At 48.4% G+C, this 17,188-nt stretch overlaps 1 protein-coding gene across 1 annotated transcript; it reads right to left on the bottom strand.

Moving 5' to 3' along the window:
* Positions 1-9,162: 9,162 nt before the first annotated feature.
* TBL2 (transducin beta like 2) lies at positions 9,163-16,890 on the bottom strand. The gene is made up of 7 exons (XM_082432380.1): positions 16,698-16,890; positions 15,096-15,226; positions 14,651-14,835; positions 14,012-14,163; positions 13,556-13,682; positions 13,048-13,200; positions 9,163-12,819 (listed from the first exon to the last, which is right to left on the bottom strand). Exons 1-7 carry the CDS (start codon positions 16,825-16,827, stop codon positions 12,357-12,359), a joined length of 1,341 nt encoding a protein of 446 aa, XP_082288506.1. The 5' UTR covers positions 16,828-16,890; the 3' UTR covers positions 9,163-12,356.
* Between the last annotated feature and the right edge of the window lie 298 nt (positions 16,891-17,188).

Below are 17,188 nucleotides of genomic sequence, written 5' to 3'. Positions count from 1 at the left end.
GTGTCCACAGACACTGTAGATGCTCAGTAGATGTTTGGGTGAATGTTCAATCTTCAGTGCAGCTCCCTAGTCTTCCCCCAGCACCCCAGGCATTTACTGATGCTTGCAGTATGCAGAGAGGGTCCTGGAGCAACCGCTTCAGGAAACATAAAGGAAGTAGGTGACAGTTTGCATTGCTTGGTAGCAGCTACTTCTTTCACCTCTAGAGAAACTTCCTTCTGTGTGCCCAGAGAAATGTCTAGCTAACCCTGAACTTGACATAGCCTCTATGACTGTTCACCCTTTCATAATCCAACAACATCATGGCTCAATAAGCATTTTAGGAGTGGAAGAGCTGAACTAGCATGTGGAGGGAAGGATGATTCTAGAAATAACGGGATCAAAGGTGGCATGCCTGTTTCTCAAAGCCACTGATCCAAAATAACTGAACCAAAGAACTATCTGAGCACCTGCTATATGCCCTGCAGCAGTGGACACTGGGTGACGCAAAGATGAGTAAGACACACTCCCCGCCCTTTGGGCGAGGATAAGGAAAGCAATAGGAAAATAAAACTCGGGGCAGAGCATGCTAACTGTTGTGAGAGAGGCCAGCTCTCTAGAATTCTCGAGTTCTGTTCATAGGGCCCCCTGGTCTAGGCACACAGCACCAGACACTTATGTCTCACTTCTCTCTCACCCTTGTCCAAGTCCTGGCCAGCACCCCACTCCCACCCCAAGGTTTCTTGCCTATAGTTTCTCTACTCCACAGCCCACTGCTCCTCCCAGCTGCTTTAGCCTCCTGCACCCATCTCTCCTCCAGCCCATGCTGCCAGTCACCACCTTCCTCAGGCCATCCCCTGAAGACCCAGTGATCCTCCTGTTTCCCGCTCACATTTGTCCACCTGGCCCTACATTCCCCACCTATCTCCCACTGAAGTTCTCTCTGTGTAAGAGACTGGTCAAAATGGGCACCTGCCAACTATTCCCCGAAGCCTGCATAAATGCCCTCTGTTGACATACTTCTCTTTAAAGAGATCTCACCTTGACATTTTCTAGGTGAAAGCCCTGTGCTAGATGCAGAGCTGGGTGCTGAGATGAGCAGCCCGGACCTCTGCCTTGGGCAACTTGCATTCAAAGCAGTGCATTCAAAGTAAAAGCTACAGAGACCTGCAATGCCCCAACTGTCTACCTCCTCCCATTAATTCTCTGACCTCACCACTGGCAATCTACCCTTTGCTGTCTCTACTCCAACTACGCTGGCCTCCTTGCTCATCCGAAAACACCCAGTAAAACTCTTTGCACTGTAGGCCCCTCTACCTGGATCATCCATTCTGCATACACGTATTTACATGGCTCACTCCCTCACCTCCTTCAGGTCTTTACCCAAATGTTATCTTCTCAATTCAGCCTTTCTTGGCCACGCTAAGACTGCAGTATGCAATCCCACACACATACTCTGTATCCCCCTCCCCCAATATATTTTTCTCCAGAGCATTCATCACCATCTGAAATACTGTTTTACCCTCTGTCTTGTTTATTGTCTGTCTACTTTCAGTAGCTCCATGAAGGTAGCAACATGGTCCCTTTTGTTTTGTTCACTGATTATCCCTAGCACCTAGAACAGAGCCTGGCACTCAGTGGGTGATCATTAAGTATCTGTTGAGTGAATGAATTCCAAGCCTTGATGCTTCCTCTTCCATGAAGCCTTCGCCAGATCACTTCAAGCAGGAGGAAGGAAGCCTTGCTCCCCTGAACCACCACAGGCAGATAGGAGAAGCCAGCCTGAAGACCACATGACCTGGGTGGACGTCCTCAGATGTTCCTGAAGATCATAAGCTTAATCACAATTAGAAGTTCTTTGACTTTTCATTTGCTCTGTATTATCTGGCTATGCCCTGTAATGGCAGCCATGTGATGGCAGGGACCCCATCGTCAAGTTTACCAGCACATCCCCGATGCCTAGCACAGCACTTGGCACAGATGAGGTGCTTAATAAGAGTGTTATCAAATGAATGAATGAGAGAATGACCACCACACCTCCCCACAGGCTCTCTCTAGGGCCTGCCATCAGCTGTTTTCTCCCTTTCTGCCCCATCCACGTTACCTGGAAATCATCCCACTTTCTTTGTCAGAGCGATTTAGCTCCTAGGCAGCACTCAATCCTCCCCCAACCAGGACGTGTGCCCAGGGCCAGTGCGCCTTTGATGACCAGGCCTCTTTCAAAATCCTTTCCATGCCTCCCCATTGCCCAAGTTCAAACCTCATACCATAGTATTAATCAGGGTCCCAAATATGATCTCAGTCACAGGGAAAAGAATGCTAGGAGGCAGAAACCCTGGGTCGGAATCCCAGCTCAGCCGTGAACTTGTCTCGTGGCTTTGCGTAGGTCACTTAACCACTCTGAATCCTAGTTTTGTGTTGTGTTTTGTTTTCTGTGAAATGACTTCAATAACAATGGCTCTGTACTTCATAGGCTTGTACCGAGGACCTGGTGAGGTAGGGACCGGACAAGCTTTGTAAACCACGAAGTGCCTTGCAGGCAGAAATTCTCTTTTTGGCTTCCTGTGCCATTGCTCCTGCCATACTCTTAGCTCCAGCTGAACAAACCTGTTCCCTGTTCCCTGAACAGATTCTGCACATCACCTCTGTGCTCTTACACTGCTTCTCCCCTGAGGAATGCCACCCCCTCTCCTTCCCCACTTGCCATCCGCCTTCTGAAATACCCATCTTTTAAGACTCAACCTCCTCCACAATTATTCCAAAAGCATGTAATCCCACCCTTGCTTAGGTCCCCCTAGAGCATTGCGTTCACCTCTCTCGGCCCTTTCCTTTTATTTTACCTCCCAAAAAGCTGAGATCCTCACCCAGGCTGCTGCAGTGGATGACAGGGTCTGAGGAACCTGCTGAGTCTCGCGGTTCTAGCCCAGAACCTGTGTATTCATCTCCCACGCTGGTATCTACGAAAATCTGTTTGAGGAAAAGCCTTGAAGACTAAGAGACTGAACTACGCTGACGTTCTCTCTTTTCTCCTTCTTGGGTTGTGTTAGAGCCCGGCTGAGAGAGAAGACAGAGGACCTGGGTCAGGTCTTCTTCCTCTGAAAGCCACTTTGTAGGCTGTGCTCCTTTGTAAGGCCACCAAGGCCCACGCAACAGTCCTGAGGAGTCAAGGAAACCTGTAGGAGGTTGTGGGCACTCCCTGTGTGTCCTTAGGCAGCAACATTGAACCTACTGGAATTAATTAAAAGAGAGGTTACAGGGGCTAAAAATGGAAATGGTTCAAAAAGCCCTTCAAAACATTCACAGGCATGGGTCCTTGATGCCTTGCTAATGAGAAGTGCCAGAAAGAAACAAGAAAACAGCCAATGAGGGCTAGTCAGAGGCAGAGAGAGCCCAGTGCTGCCGCAGCCATGAGGACCCCCAAGAAGCTTGTTAAAATGCAGGTTCCGGGGACTTCCCTTGCAGTCCAGTGGTTAAGACTCTGTGCTTCCACTGCAGGGGGCGTGGGTTCGTTCCCTCGTCCAGGAACTAAGATCCCGCATGCCAAAACAAAAACAAAAACAAAAATGCAGGTTCCAGGGCCCTGTCCCCAAGGTTTTCTCTGTGGTACAGCTTTGGCACATGTATTTTATTTTCATTTTATTTATTTATCTTGATATATAACATGCACATGCTAGAAAATTAAAAGGATACAAAATGTTAGTAATTGTTGAAGCTGGGTAATGGAAACATAGGGGTTTGTTATACTATTCTATTTTTGTATACTCTGAAATTTTCCATGATAAAAAGTTTTTTTTAAGGGGTACAGTGAAGGGACTTCCCTGGTGGTACGGTGGTTAAGACGCCGTGCTCCTAATTGCGGGGGCCTGGGTTCGATCCCTGGTCAGGGAACTAGATCCCATATGCATGCCGCAACTAAAAGTTCAAATACCACAACTAAGGAGCCTGCCCGCCGCAACTAAGACCCAGTGCAACCAAATAAATAAATATTAAAAAAAAAAAAAAGGGATACAGTGAAGTTCAAAATTAAAAAAATAAAGCAAGTCTGTCTCTCTTTCCCTCCCTGGTCCCACAGTCACCCTTTTCCCCAATGCTTAACCTTCCAGAGATGAGACAGTCTATACCAATGGCCTCAACCTGGCTGCACGTGGGAAGCTTCAAAAGATACTAATGCTTGGGTTCTTCTTCCCCATCCCCCCAGCTCCTAGAGGTTCTGAGTTACAGGACTGCAGCCTGGCCATTGGGATTTGTTCTTAAGCTTTCCAGATCACTCTATGTACAGCCAATGTCGAGAACCTCTCGTCCCCACGTTTACAAACATATGTGCAAAAGTACATATTCACACAACCGGTTGCAGCACACTCTGTGCATTATTCTGCACTTTGATACTTTATGTAACACATCGTTGTATTTGTTCTCTGCTGCTGCTGTGACAAATCACAACAAACTTAGTGGCTTAAACAGCACAAGTATGTTATTTTGTAGATTAGAAGTCTGATAGGGATCTCACTGGGCTAAGTTCAAGGTTCATTCCTTCCTAGAGGCTCTAGAGGAAAATCTGTTTCCTTTCCTTTTCCAGCTTCTAGGAGCTGCCCACTTTCCTTGGTTCATGGCTCCTTCCTCCATCTTCAAGGTCAACAACATCAGGCTGAGTCCTCCTCCTGCTGCCATCTCTCTGATTTTCTCTTCTGCCAGCCTCTTCTACCTTTAAGGAGATTGTGTCCTTGTGATTACATTGGGCCCACTCAGATAATACAGCATAATCTCTCTATTTTAAAGCCAGCTGATTAGTGACCTTAATTCCATCTGCTACCTTAATTCCCCTTTGGCATGTGCAGTGGACTGAATGTGACACCACAAAATTCATATTTTGAAATCTTAACCCCCAGTGTGATGGTATTAAGAGGGGCCTTTGGGACTTCCCTGGCAGTCCAGTGGTTAAGACTCCACACTTCCACTCCAGGGGGTGCGGGTTCCATCCCTGGTCAGCGAACCAAGATCCCGCATGTTGCGCGGCATGGCCAAAAAAAATTTTTTTTAATTAAGAGGGGCCTTTGGGAGGAAATTCAGTCATGAGGGTAGAGCCCTCATGAATGAATGGTATTCATGCCCTTATAACCGGGACCCCAGAGAGCTCTCTTGCCCTTTTACTGCCGTGTGAGGACACAACGAAAAGGTGGTCATTTATGAACCAGCAAGCAGGCTCTCACCAGACACCAAATCTGCCAGTAACTTGATCTTGGACTTCCCATCCTCCAGAACTGTGAGAAATAAATTTCTGTTGTTTAAGCCATCAAGTTTATGGTACTTTGTTATAGCAGCCCAAACTAAGACAGCATGTATCCTAACGAATTCACAGGTCCCAGGTATTGGGATGTGGACATTTTTGTGGCGGTGGTGGGGGGGGGCGGTCATTGTTCTGCTGCCACATCACAGAAATTTGTCCAAACAAGAGGAAGGTACATTTAGTGTATTTTTTAAAAGATGATCTTATGTGTAGCCCAGTTTGGGAGCCAGTGCTGAGGCCCTGATGAGAAAGAATCTGCAAGGCAGACTAAGGAGCTCTGACGCGGTTTTATTATTTAAATATTCTCCTTAAATAAAAAACAAGCAAACAAAAATATTATTTATTTGAGATCTGTAACCTAGTCATGTACATCCAGGCCTTCCTTCTCCCCACAGCCACAGGGAGGAAACAACTTGTATACTCCAAATATAGCCCATGGAAGATGTTTAGCAACTACCCCTGGAAGGAAGGAAGGAAGGAAGGAAGGAAGGAAGGAAGGAAGGAAGGAAGGAAGGAAGGAAGGAAGGAAAGAAGGGAGGGAGGGAGGAAAAAAGGAGAAGGGAGGGAGCTCTCCTTATCCATCCTCCTGACACTGGGTCTGGTTTCCCATCTGCCTCTCTGAGTAAGCCTGTTTTTTCTTCCTCTCCAACCTCTCTTGCTACTTCCAGACCCTTCTACACACGGGTTCTGTGATATTCAGTAATACCCTGGCTGTCTTCATTTTGTCATTTCTGAGTACCAGGCACTGTACTGGGCACAGGGCTGTGCCTCGCTGATGGCAGGTAACCACATTCTGGCCTATGTTCTGGGTACAGGCATGGCTGGGAGGCTGCGTAAGAGTGGGTTGAGAACACAAGGGCCGGAGCCAAGTTCATATCCTAACTCTGTCACTTAGGGAAGTCCCTTAACCTCTTTGTTTCTCAGTTTCACCATCTCTAAGATGGGAATAGCAATATCTACCCAATAGGATGGGGTGAAGTTTAAATAGCCTAATGTGTACAAAGCACTTAGAACCTTGCCTACCACATAATCAGTATTTGCTGTTGTTACTATTATTGTTGTATTTCCTGATACCAGATCAAGTGCCTTCTGGATGGAAGGAATGCCATCTATCCATCTTTGCTTCCCAGTGGCAAGCACTGAGTATTGGGTGCAGAAACTATGCAAAAGAGGGCTTTTGAATCAAAGGGTATAGGAATTCCCTGGCGGTCCAGTGGTTAGGACTGTGACGAAGGATCAAGGTGTACATGGTTTCCATGTTGGTACCCTGGGTGCAGCTGGTCTCTGGGATGCTTGGAAGAATTTGAAGGTGAGAATGGAGAGTCAGTAATCAGACCACAGATACCGGTAAAGAAAACACACAAGACTGCTTTCAGGTATCCAGAACTTTTAGAAAAACTCTGATACATACCTGTCAAACCCCCAGGAACTCACAATAAAATACTGTATTACATTTCTGACGTGTTGAGGAGAGCTTAGCATAGTGAACTTGAAATTGCAGGGAGAAGATGGAGTGTGGTCAACACAGTGTTAATAGTGTTAGATGTGGGCAAAGAGGACTCCTCCGGAGGGAGGAGTCCTGGCCTGGCCCTCTTCTTGCCATGCCCCTCCCCACGAGGCACAGTTGCAGGACCAGGGAAATGTGACCACCCAGAGCTTTTGTCCCCATCTCATCCACTAGACCCTGGACTCCCTGTCCAAACAGACACAACCCTGCTTCAAGGGCTTGTACCAGCCTCTTGCCAGGTCCATTCTCACAAAGGTGGGGCTGCCATGGTGCACACCCTAAGGCCCAAGCGGTTGGTGGCCAAGGGGCAGGTGGTGTCTTGCAGGGATGTGATGGCATGTGAGGTGTGGGTTGGGGTATCTCTTGCAATGTGGGAAAGAATCAGGTGGGAAAAGGGGGACGGCCTTGATCATGGGATGGTTGGCTTTGACAACACTTTGTGGCACAGTCCTGAGTCTGAGAATTCTAAATTTGAACTTGGCCTTCCAGGACTTTATATGAAGGTAGGAGGATAGAACATATTTGAGCTCAGCTTAATTTATAAGAAATATTAAGACATGGCATGGCATGTGGGCCTTCATTTGTATTCTTGCCTCTAGCTTTACAAATGAAAGGAATTTATTTTTTTAATTTTCTTTTTTTGGCCAGGCCGCACAGCTTGTGGGATCTTAGTTCCCAGACCAGGGATTGAACCCAAGCCCTCGGTGGTGAAAGTGCAGAGTCGTAACCACTGGACCGCCAAGGAATTCCCTAAAGGAATGTATTTTAGTACTAGATAGGCCTAAACTTAAAGATCTGGGCAAGCCATTTATTGGTTATGTGCCTTGGGCAATTTACTTGGACTCTCTAATAATACTGATGTCAAGGCTCTCTCAGTTGCAAGTAGGAGTACCCCAACTCGAACGGACAATCATAAACAGGAATTTATTGGCTCTTATAACTGACAGTCCAGCGGTGGCAACCTCAGGTGTGTCTGGATCCAGCTGTCTAAACAAGCAGCATCCTCAGCACAGCATCTCTCTACATCTTTGGCTGCTTTCCTGTGTTGGCTTCATTCCTGGACAGGACTACACATAGTTTCTTTACTTTCAACTTACTAAGCAATCCAGCAGAAAATTAAACATATTTTCACTTTTCTAAAGTTCTGGCAAAGTCCAGGAATATGCTGATTGGTTATATGCCCACCATGGAGGGTCTGGGTCTATCCCCTATAAATTGTACAGATTAAGATTTGGGGAAGTGGGACTTCACCAAATAAAAACTAAGATGTGGTTGGTTACTGGGTTTTGCTGAGGCAAAAACAATAGTGAGTTGGTAGGGACTGAAGGCTTCGCACTCAATGTTAGCCACTATTAATGTGACCAAGAAAATGCAAATGGACTCAAGCTGGGTATGTATACTGAATAGAAAGCAAGTGGAAACCACACTCATTTTCCAGTTGCCCTGAACTCTGGGATCAGAGTTGGAAGCTTGAAGAAATGAAGACTTGGACACACAGTCACAATCTCAAGAAGACATTCCCAGGTTTGTGTATATGAATCATGCTTTCGGTTGCTGAGGCTGATTCTGCAGCGCCAACGTGTTCTATCAGTGGGCCTCAGCCTCAAGAGCTGTGTGCTCAAAACAAGCCAGGATCACCTGGAAGACTCATATTTCTGGAATTTTGTAGAGGAGAACATGAATCCCAAATGATTGTTTCCAGATATGTGGCCAATTTGGGGCAATGTTGGGTCTCTGATATAACCTATAATCATTTTTTTTTTAATATTTATTTGGTTGTACCAGGTCTTAGTTGCGGCAGGCAGGCTCCTTAGCTGTGGCATACAAACTCTTAGTTGCAGCATGCATGCGGGATCTAGCTCCCTGACCAGGGATCGAACCCGTGCCCCTTGCAGTGGAAGCACGGAGTCCTAACCACTGAACAGCCAGAGAATCCCCCAGAACATCTTTTAAATAAGAGTATTCTCATTACCTTAATTGAAATTGATGAAGACTATCAACAGGCCTTTAGATGTGCACTTTTGTGGTTTAAATATTTTTTTCTATTTTTGATGACTGATAAAAGTAATCTATATACCACCATTTAAAAATATTTCCCCAGGGCTTCCCTGGTGGCGCAGTGGTTGAGAGTCTGCCTGCCAATGCAGGGGACATGGGTTCGAGCCCTGGTCTGGGAAGATCCCACATGCCACGGAGCAGCCGGGCCCGTGAGCCGCAATTACTGAGCCTGCGCGTCTGGAGCCTGTGCTCCGCAACAAGAGAGGCCGCGATAGTGAGAGGCCCGCGCACCGCGATGAAGAGTGGCCCCCGCTTGCCACAACTAGAGAAAGCCCTCGCGCAGAAATGAAGACCTAACACAGCCATAAATAAATAAATAAATTAATTAAAAAAAAAAAATATTTCCCCAAATTTTTATTTTGAAAAATTTCAAACCCACAGACATTGAAATAGTAATATTAAAGTATTAACACTGCCTTCACACACAAGGATTTTTTACCAAAAAACCACGGTGGCCTCTAGGCTACATGAATATCCAGGTAGCTTCTCCACGCTTACAAGACAAGCAGCCTCATCTTTAGTGAGAGGAGCTTTCTGTCCTCAGGAAGTCTCTGTAATGACTTTTTTGTAGTGCTTTCATTCATCTTATTAGAAATTCATAGCCCTGCAAAGCACGAAGGACAGGATTTATTCCCATTTTACAGATGAGGAAACAAACTCAGAGAGGTCAAGTGATCTGTCTGTTCAAGGTCTCAAGTTAGTAAGTGCCCCAGCTGAAACTGGAACTGAAGACTTCTGACTTCCGTAACTCAACATTCTGTGGTCACTTCCTCTCCTGGATATACGAGAGTAAAGCCAGAGCCAAGCAGATGTGCAAAGTGTTTTAGTCTCATTCTTCAGACAATCAGAAAGCAAGTATTCACCAGGACCCAGGTGCATAGTATTATCAGTCAGAAGTCTATTCTTAGGAACATAAAACCACAATACACAGAGGGTACTGAAATTTCTGTCAACTGCCCTGGTTTGAGTTCAACATTTATTGAGTGCTTACTCTATCCCAGGTACTGTGTGTGGGATACAGAGCAAATCGGACAGACAAGGATTCTTGTCACATTCCAGTGGGTTACTGAACAATCCAGAAGCTGCCAGTGAGACTGCTGGGCCGCATCCTGCCCACAGGAGCATTCTGTTTGGTCCCTACAGTGCCTGAGTTTTTCTGTTTATAAGAAATTGCCAACTTCTAGCTTCTCTGAAACAGGCAACTTCTGCTGGAATCCTGACTATTAAGTCGCAGCCACGCCTGCCCCTTACCCAGGACACATGCCCCCTAGAGATCACTTCAGTTCCCACCATTTCTTACTGTCTTACACCCAGAAGACTGTGGCCCAAATCACCCACTTATATTACCCATTTGACATCCATAAGCATTTAAACTGAAAACCCCTGAAGCCAACAAATATCCAAACAAGGTAATTTCAGATAGCATTAAGTAATGCACAATAAAATAAAATAAGCTAATGTGATGGATGTGATATGATTGGTAGAAAGGGCTACTTCAGATTGGGTGGTCAGGGAGGGTTTCTCTGAAGTATAATCGAAACTGAGAACTGAATTATGACAAGCATGACAAGACTGCCAACAGAAGAAAAAAAAATGCTTCTAAGCAGAGGGAAAAGCACAGGCACAAGTCGCCCTTGAGGCTGGAAATAACTTGGCTTGGTGGAGGAACAGCAAGGCTGGGCTGGCTGGGAAAGTGGAAACAAGGTCACGGAGGAAAGAAGAAGCCAGATTACACAGGACCTTGTAGGCCATGGTGAGAATTTTGGATTTTATTCCAACTGTGATGGAGAGTCTTTTCAGGGTTTTAACTTGGGAACAATGTGATTTGGTTTACATGTTTAAAAGATCACCCTGCTACGTAGAAAAGTGACTTAACGAGGCAAGAGAAGAAGTACGGAGGCCAATGAGGAAGCTATGTTATAGCAGTCCAGTAGGTGACAGTGGCTAGGACCAGGATGGTAACAGAAAAGATGGAGAGAGGTAGCAGATTCAGGATATAAACTGGAATGTAACCAAAAGAATTTTCTGGTGGAGTGGACGGCAATAGTGCAGTAGGGCGGAGAGAGTATGAAAAGGGAGTAACTGAGGATAACTCCAAGGTTGTGACTTGTTCAAATATCTCTCTGAGTTGGGGGTGACTAGCGGAGGTCCCAGTTTTAGGGAGAGGGAGGAAGAATTGAGTAAATTTTCCCTAGGCTCAAGTCTTCCTAAGATTCCTCATTTCCATCTCACATCCAAGCAGTCCTCAAAGTCCCAAAATTTGAACTTCTAAATACCTAATCTATCAAATCTACCCTTCAACTCCATATTCATTGCCTCTGTCCTGATTCAATCCTCTCTCTCGCTTTAACTTTTACAACAGCCTTCTCCAGCTATGAATAAACTAACAAAAGCACTTCATAGACATGTGAACCTCTCTCCCACCAGCCATCCTTGATGGCAGAAATGATGTCTTATTCATACTTATCTCCAGGGTCCAGTACTGCGCGCTAGGCAGAGGAGGCACTCAAATGTTTGGTGAACTGAAAAGAAGTTCTCCTCAAACAGGATATAACCTCCTGGAAGAGAAGAGCCCTATCTCGGGATTCTGTGATTCTCCCAAACAACTTAAAGCAGAACCAGATATGAAATGTACGATCAAGTCCCAGAAACTTGGCCTTCCCAAGGGATATGTTTCTTTCTAATTGAGTTTCAAACTGCCCTGTTTTAACCCAGTAGTTAATAACTGATATGGGACAACAGGTAACATATGTTATGACTCTTTTCTACTTTTCTTCCAAATCTAGGGACTTCATACCCTCATACTCTCACAACATCTTTGTAACGAGGTCAAGAGATAATTATTCTCCATTTCACAAATAAGAAAACTGAGGCACAGAATGAAATCCCTTAATCACTTTTTGATGAAGTTAGGCGCTTTGCTGGGTTAAGATCAGCCTTTCCCTGAGCCATACCACAGTTATGGAATTGGAAGATATCCCAATCTCCTATCCCTTCAAGACTGCTGGTTAGTACTCAGGTGTTCCCTAGGTTTTGCCTCCACAATTACAAGCTTCTTTGTCTTTTTTTTTTTTTTTTTCTTAGTTCCCCGACCAGGGATCAAACCCAGGCCCCCTGCATTGGGAGCGCAGAGTCTTAACCACTGGACCGTCAGGGAAGTCCCACAATTACACGCTTCTTTGGATAGCAGGGTGTGTTGCCACAAGGTCAAAGACCATGTTCTCTCTTTCTCTTCTAATTACCACTCTCCTCATGCCCGGTGAAGACAGATTCCACCCCTTGGGCCCAGGAAAAAGAAAAGCACCTTGGTCGTTGGCCTGGGAGGTCAAGTAAGGCCGGAGTCACACCAGCAAGAAGAGAGAGAGATCTAAGTAGGCAAGAATAGTTTCAGTGGGAAAGAGGAGAGAAGAGTCACTATTAAGAAAATCAGCACACCCCTTTCAAAAGGCTTCCAGCTGGGGAGTACCTGGGAAAAGCCGCGGCAGCGAAGGCAGAAGGCCAGATCCTTCCTGCTGTGCCCTCCCAGAGTCATCTCCTCAAGGCACCCAGGCTCTTCAGGGCCTCCTGGGCCTGCGTCAGCTGCTGCTGTAGCCTCTGGCGGGTGCTCTCATTGGAGGCCCGCTTCAGGAGGCCCTGCATTTCTTCCACCACTGCCCGGTAGCCAGGGGTGTTGTGGAAGAGCCGCACTGCCCGGTCCCCACAGGAGGCCAGAAGCCGGCCAGTGACGTCAAAGGACAAGTCACTGATACACTCCCCATGGACCTGCTCGAAGCACTCCTCCTTCTCACCCCGCCGGGTATTATAGAGATGAATACTGCTGCCACTGGCCAAAGCCAAAACCTGGGCGTCCGGGGAGAGTGCCAGGCGGCACGGCACGGTGCTCGCTTCTTCAAAACGGCCCGTCCTCAGCAAGTAGGGGTCCTGCTGCTTCTTGTATTCCACATCTGTGTCCCACAGTTTCCACGTACCATCCTTGGAGACAGAGGCCATCCTGCAGCAGGGAAAGTCACGGCTCTAGCCCCAACACACCCTGGAGGGGAGGGCACTGGGACAGCGCTAGGGACGCCAGCTAGGAAGCCAATTCCACTGCTACGTCTACTTCCTGCTGCGGGCCAGGCACCCGCCCCACTTCAGAGCCGCTGCAGAGAACGGCAGAAGGATTCTGGGCACCAAGAGGGGCTGCAAGTCATGGGTAAGAAATCAGAGAGGAGTCACTCACCTCCGGGAGTCATTGGAGAAAGCGAAGCAGTGGATGGCTGCAGAGTGGCCCTTCAGTTCAAAGGCTCGCACAACCTCCTGGAAGTCCCCTTTTTTCCCAAAGCAGACTTCCCAAACTTTTACATCTGGGGTGAAGCCACATGAGGCCACAAACCTGCCACACAAGCCAGGTTGCATTAAAACTTAATTTTAAGGGCATCTTTTTCTGCAAATCCGCCAAAACTTTTTCCTGAGAAAGTTAATCTTGTACCTAAAACACTACCTTTGAAAACTGCTTTTATACATGACCTCAGTCCATCCTCACAGCCAGGCTGTAAGATACATAGTACCCCGACCCCAACCTCTTAAAAACTATAGATGAAGAAATAGAGACTAAGGACTTGAATCCAGGTGTCCTGATTCCACACTGCCTTCCCCTTCTGCTCTCTGAAGCTGGCTCTCTGCTCTGTCCCCGGCCCCCCAGCCCCAACCTCTGCCCATGCCCGAGGCCAAAGTCCCTCCGTCCTCACCTGCTACAAGGGGATATAGCAGCAGATGTATTGTGCATCTGGTTGGTGTTGATGGTAGACAGCACCTGACCTTTCAGATTCCAGATGAGGATAGTTGTGTCACTGGAAGCAGTCATGATGAACTTCCCTGAAGGGCGAGAGGAGTGCCATGAGCTGAGGTCCATGACCTGATCGACTGACTTATGAAGACGTCCGCTGCCCAGTGTAATGTATCTGCGCTTCCCTCCCAAGCCAAGGGTCACCACAGATAAGGATTTGGCTGAAGACTGTGGCTACTACCTGCCTACCCCAGGGGACTTGCTGTGGCTCCCAGGACTCCAGGGGAGCCCAGAGCCAGGGCCCTTTTTGTCACACCGGGGCTAAGCATAACTCTCGGGCTGCATTCGCTCACTCAGTAAGTAAAACTGGGTCCATTCCCTCTTGCCTTGGGCAAGCTCCATCCTCTGAATGCCTCACCTGTGTCAGCAATGCCAATATTGACGATGGCTGCCTTGTGCTTTTTAGGAAAGTCCTCTGGGGTGGCCGTGAAAGTATAGCCCCCATCCTCTCGCTTGGTCATCTTGAAGACACGAAGGGTATCTCCGTTAGCCAGCCAGACGATGAATGCTCTAGAGACAGGGAGCAGACAAGTCTCTCACTCCTTTGGGCATGGAGACCTGTGTGTGCCAGGTCCTATGCTAGGCAGGCTCTGAGGAAAATCAAGATCTCCCTTCAGGACTTATAGTCCAGCCTCACAACTTAAACCCTTCATTCAAAATCTCTTAAAACTCCTTACAAGGTAAGCCTCTCATAGCTCTGGCTCCTTTAGCTTCTCTCTAGGGTTTAGAAAACCATTAGAGCTTCCAAGACTACTCTGGAAGTCAGGCTTTGGTACTTCCCAAGGAGGAACAGATCTTCCTCTCTCTGCTTCCTTGCTATGTAGCTCCATAGCCCTCCAAGGAGCCCCAGGCAGTGTTCAAGCTGTCTGGATGTTCCCTTTCTGCCACCTCAAGGGAGACCCTGGGTCCCCCCTCACTACCCCAAACAAGGTATGGGAAGAACATAAGCCTGGGTCAGGGCTTCTGCAGGCAAACCTGGGGCTCCATCCTGTCCCACCTGCAGTCAGGGCTGAAGCGCACCAGGATGGCATGGTCCAGCTCCACATTTGCTCTCATGCTGCGGTGCTCCCGCTGCAGGAAGTCCTTGGTGCTCCAGATGCGGACGGTACGGTCATCTGCACAGGTGGCCAGGTACTTGCCATTGCTGCTGAAGTCCATGCAAGATATGTTCCCACTGTGGCTCTAGGGGAAGAGTTGCAGCAAGTATGAACAGGAACCCCTTGGGCAAATGGGAAAACCCATGCAGCCACGATTCTGGGGCCCTGTTGCTTAGATTAACAGCAAGCTGCTGATGGGATGTGATGAGAAGGGATAGGATGGGGCATCCCCACTGATTTTGGTCAGAGGCAGAGGGGTCTGTAACATGCACAGAATACTACAGAGGAAAAGTCTACGGGGGTGTGAGTCTTTGTATACATGTCCTGTGCGTGGGCACCATGTACCTTCAGTGTTGCAGCCAGGAGGCGGTGGGTGAAGTTGTGTTGCTGAGGCTTTTCCTTGTGAATCCGCTGATGTTGTTTCTGCTTCTTGGACCTCAAGGACTTGTCAGGTGGAAATCCATTTGCTCTTTGGCCTATAAGGAAGGCCCATGTCATTCGTCCATTCACTCACTCAATAAGCACTTACTGACCACCTACGATTGGCACTGAATGGAAGCACAAGAGATGACCAGATATGGCCCTTGTCCTCAAGAAGAGAGGGATATGGGAAAAAAACAGAGGCTTTGGAATCAGACCTGGGTTTGGATTGCATCTCTACCACTGAGTGATCCTGAGAAGGCTGCTTGCTGTTAGTGTATATAACATAACCATATAGCACCTCGTTGCACATCAGAAAAGGTGCCCTCTCTGGGCAGGAACAGCTCAGCGGGTACACAGAATGGCCAGTGGAATGCAGATTCTTGGCCAGACATCTCTAAGTGGGGGATAATGTGCACACTGGAATCTAGTGACCCTGATCTCAGGTAACTGCCCTGGGCCTTGGTTTTCTAAAAGAGAAGTTGAGAATTGGGTGAGATAATATATACAAAATGACAAGCACAGTACCCAACACAAGCATTAAAAGGCTCAAAGGAATCCCAGAGAGAACCCAGAGGTGAGAGGTAGTTGACGTGAGTTGAGTACACCCCGTGTGCTGGAAATGGTGCCAGTCATTTTTGTATCAAATAGCTAATTTAATTGAAAATCAGGCCAGGAGCAAAGTTGGCATGTGTTAGATCGCTACAGATGCTCCTCAATTCCTACAGGAAGAAAACTCCTGAGGCCACATACAAAGACAAATCTGCCTGCCCTCTGCTTGCCTCTCCAGCCTTGTCTAACAAGCCCTCCCTGTCCCCTCACACTACAGTCAAACCAAATGCTGTTCCAGGACTCCTTGGCTTCACGCATGTTGCCATTGCCAGGAATATTCGCCCTCTCTTGGCCTCCTGGCAAACTCTTACACGTCTATCCTTCAAGACCCCGTGTCAAGTGTTCCCTACTTGACACCCCCCCGGCCCACCGACAAAAGCAGGGCTGACCACTCCCACCCTTGGGTTTCCTGTGTCTAGTACTGACCTTCCTATGAAACGTACTACACTATATTTTTCACTTACATTTTCACCTGTTCTTTTCTACCCGACATTGGACTCCCTAAAGGAAAAGACCCCAAAGCCTACAGGAGGTAGCAGGTACTCAATAAATGCTGCACGTCGGGGAACCAGAGCGTTCACAAATGAATGTCCGTCCCCTCCTCCCCGTTTTCAGAAAATAACGAACAAGGAGCGCGCTGGAGAGTTTCCTGGCGCCCCCGCAGCAGCCCCGGGGAGAAGCTCACGCTCCGAGGGAAGGCGGCTTAGCCTCGGCCACGGAGAGCTGGGCAGCGCGGGGCCTAGGTTCTAACAGGTCGTCCCGAAGTGAAACTGCTGTCCCAAGAGGAGAAACTGAGGCCGGAGGGAGGTGGGGGATCTCTGGCACCCCCGCAGGCCCTAACGGCCGGTCGGGCCCCGGGGAGGCCGGGAGCGACAGGTCCGGCGGGTCGCCCCCACGCGCCCCCGCCCCACTAACCTGCGGACCGGCCGCACGTCTCCTGCTCCGCGCGCAGCCACCCCCGCGCTACCGCCGCCGTCGCCATCAGGGCCAGCAGCCCGAGCAACAGCGACAGCCCCATCAGCTCCGGCATCTGCAGCAGCTCCATGTCGCCAGAGTCACTGCCACCTCAGCCTCTGGCCTCGCGAGGGCCTGCACGTCTCCGCGGGGCGGTGCACGCACGCGGGGCGGGGCCTGGCCGTTAGTGCGTCCCGAGGGGCGCGGCCTGGTTGTTGGCCCGCCTCCGAGGGCGGGGCCTGTTGTTGGCGCGTCCCGAGGGGCGGGGCCTGACCGTCGGGCAACCGGAAGGACGCGGCCTGGCTATTTAAGGGGGTCTGGCCATTGAGGCTGTGTGGCCGCAGAGGGTAGGGGGCAGGTAATGCAGTCTCTGCTCAAGCCTCCCCTTGAAGAATTTACTGATAATCGTTATTAAAGGCGTTATTCCAGTCGTCATCACATTGGATCCTTTC

Source organism: Balaenoptera physalus, assembly GCF_965194825.1.
Source record: "Balaenoptera physalus genome assembly, chromosome: 16".
Classification (NCBI taxonomy): domain Eukaryota; kingdom Metazoa; phylum Chordata; class Mammalia; order Artiodactyla; family Balaenopteridae; genus Balaenoptera; species Balaenoptera physalus.
Note: the sequence above shows the minus strand (reverse complement) of the source record. Positions and strands in the feature narration are given on the sequence as shown.